The sequence below is a fragment of the Octopus bimaculoides genome, chromosome 18 (genome assembly GCF_001194135.2).
Source record: "Octopus bimaculoides isolate UCB-OBI-ISO-001 chromosome 18, ASM119413v2, whole genome shotgun sequence".
Taxonomy (NCBI): domain Eukaryota; kingdom Metazoa; phylum Mollusca; class Cephalopoda; order Octopoda; family Octopodidae; genus Octopus; species Octopus bimaculoides.
Window position 1 is genome coordinate 14075185 of NC_068998.1, and position 1085 is coordinate 14076269.

General features: G+C 33.0%; 1 protein-coding gene across 1 annotated transcript in view; it reads right to left on the reverse strand.

The window, feature by feature from the left end:
• Positions 1 to 365: 365 nt before the first annotated feature.
• The window catches only part of LOC106878984 (octopressin receptor), a 252084-nt gene continuing 251364 nt past the window's right edge, over positions 366 to 1085 (reverse strand). The window contains exon 4 of the mRNA XM_052974238.1: positions 366 to 592. Within this exon, the coding sequence (XP_052830198.1) occupies positions 557 to 592 (36 nt within the window). The 3' untranslated portion in view covers positions 366 to 556. The remainder of the gene's footprint in view (positions 593 to 1085) is intronic.

Genomic DNA, 1085 nt, shown 5'->3' on the forward strand with positions numbered 1-1085 from the left:
GTGTGTGTGTATTTGTAACTGTCTGTACATGCAAATGTTTATACACACATATATTAATATTTGTGTATATGTATGGGTCGATGTACATTATCATATGCGTGTGTATATACAGACATGTATTTATATGTATGAATGTATGTATCTATCTATATATGAAAATATGTTTGTAAATATGTATATATGCATAAACATATTTAATGTGTGCATATAATTCATATATATGTATATATGCATTTATAAGTATATATACATATACATGTATATTAGTTACTCTTTACACAGATACATATATACATATGTATATACATAAGTATATGAGTTTATATGTATGTTTGTATGTGCACATATATATATATATATATATATATATATATATATATATATATATATATGTGTGTGTTTGTATGTGTGTGCGCGCGCGTTCTTATATATGTATATATGATCTTTTTTGTCCAGTTAGATTTCCTTATTTCACATTACTTCACATATGACTTAATGTCACGGGTCTGTCTGTGTTTAGCCCAATACTGTTCGGTGCGACCCGTTGGGTTGATAGTCATCTTAGCGGCGTATCCATTGGGAACCGGAAATCCTGAAAGCATACATATAAATGTGAAAATAATATAGTCAGATAACGATTGTAAAGGTAATGAAACGATAATGATAGAGAAAATAGCATAAGAAGGCACACACACACACACACACACACGTTAATATTGAACGGTGAGAATGAGTGCTCAACACCGCATTGGTGGATAAATATCTTTTATTTGTTGGTTAAGAAGGCTGCCAACCGTTTCGTGCCGAAAATTTTCATCAGTTATCAAGCCTTTCACGTGTGGCGTTGCCACTCCATCCACGATTGAGACAAGTACCAGCGTCTTGCGTGGAAGGTTTGATAATTGCTGAGAATTCTCAGCATGAAACGAATGGCAGGCTTGTCAAACAAAATTTAAATTTGTTCACGGGAAACGTTTTGAATATGCATTACAATGTTTATAAATTCCATCCAAGGACTATTGTTATTACTACACACACACACACACACACACACACACACACACACACACACACACACACACACA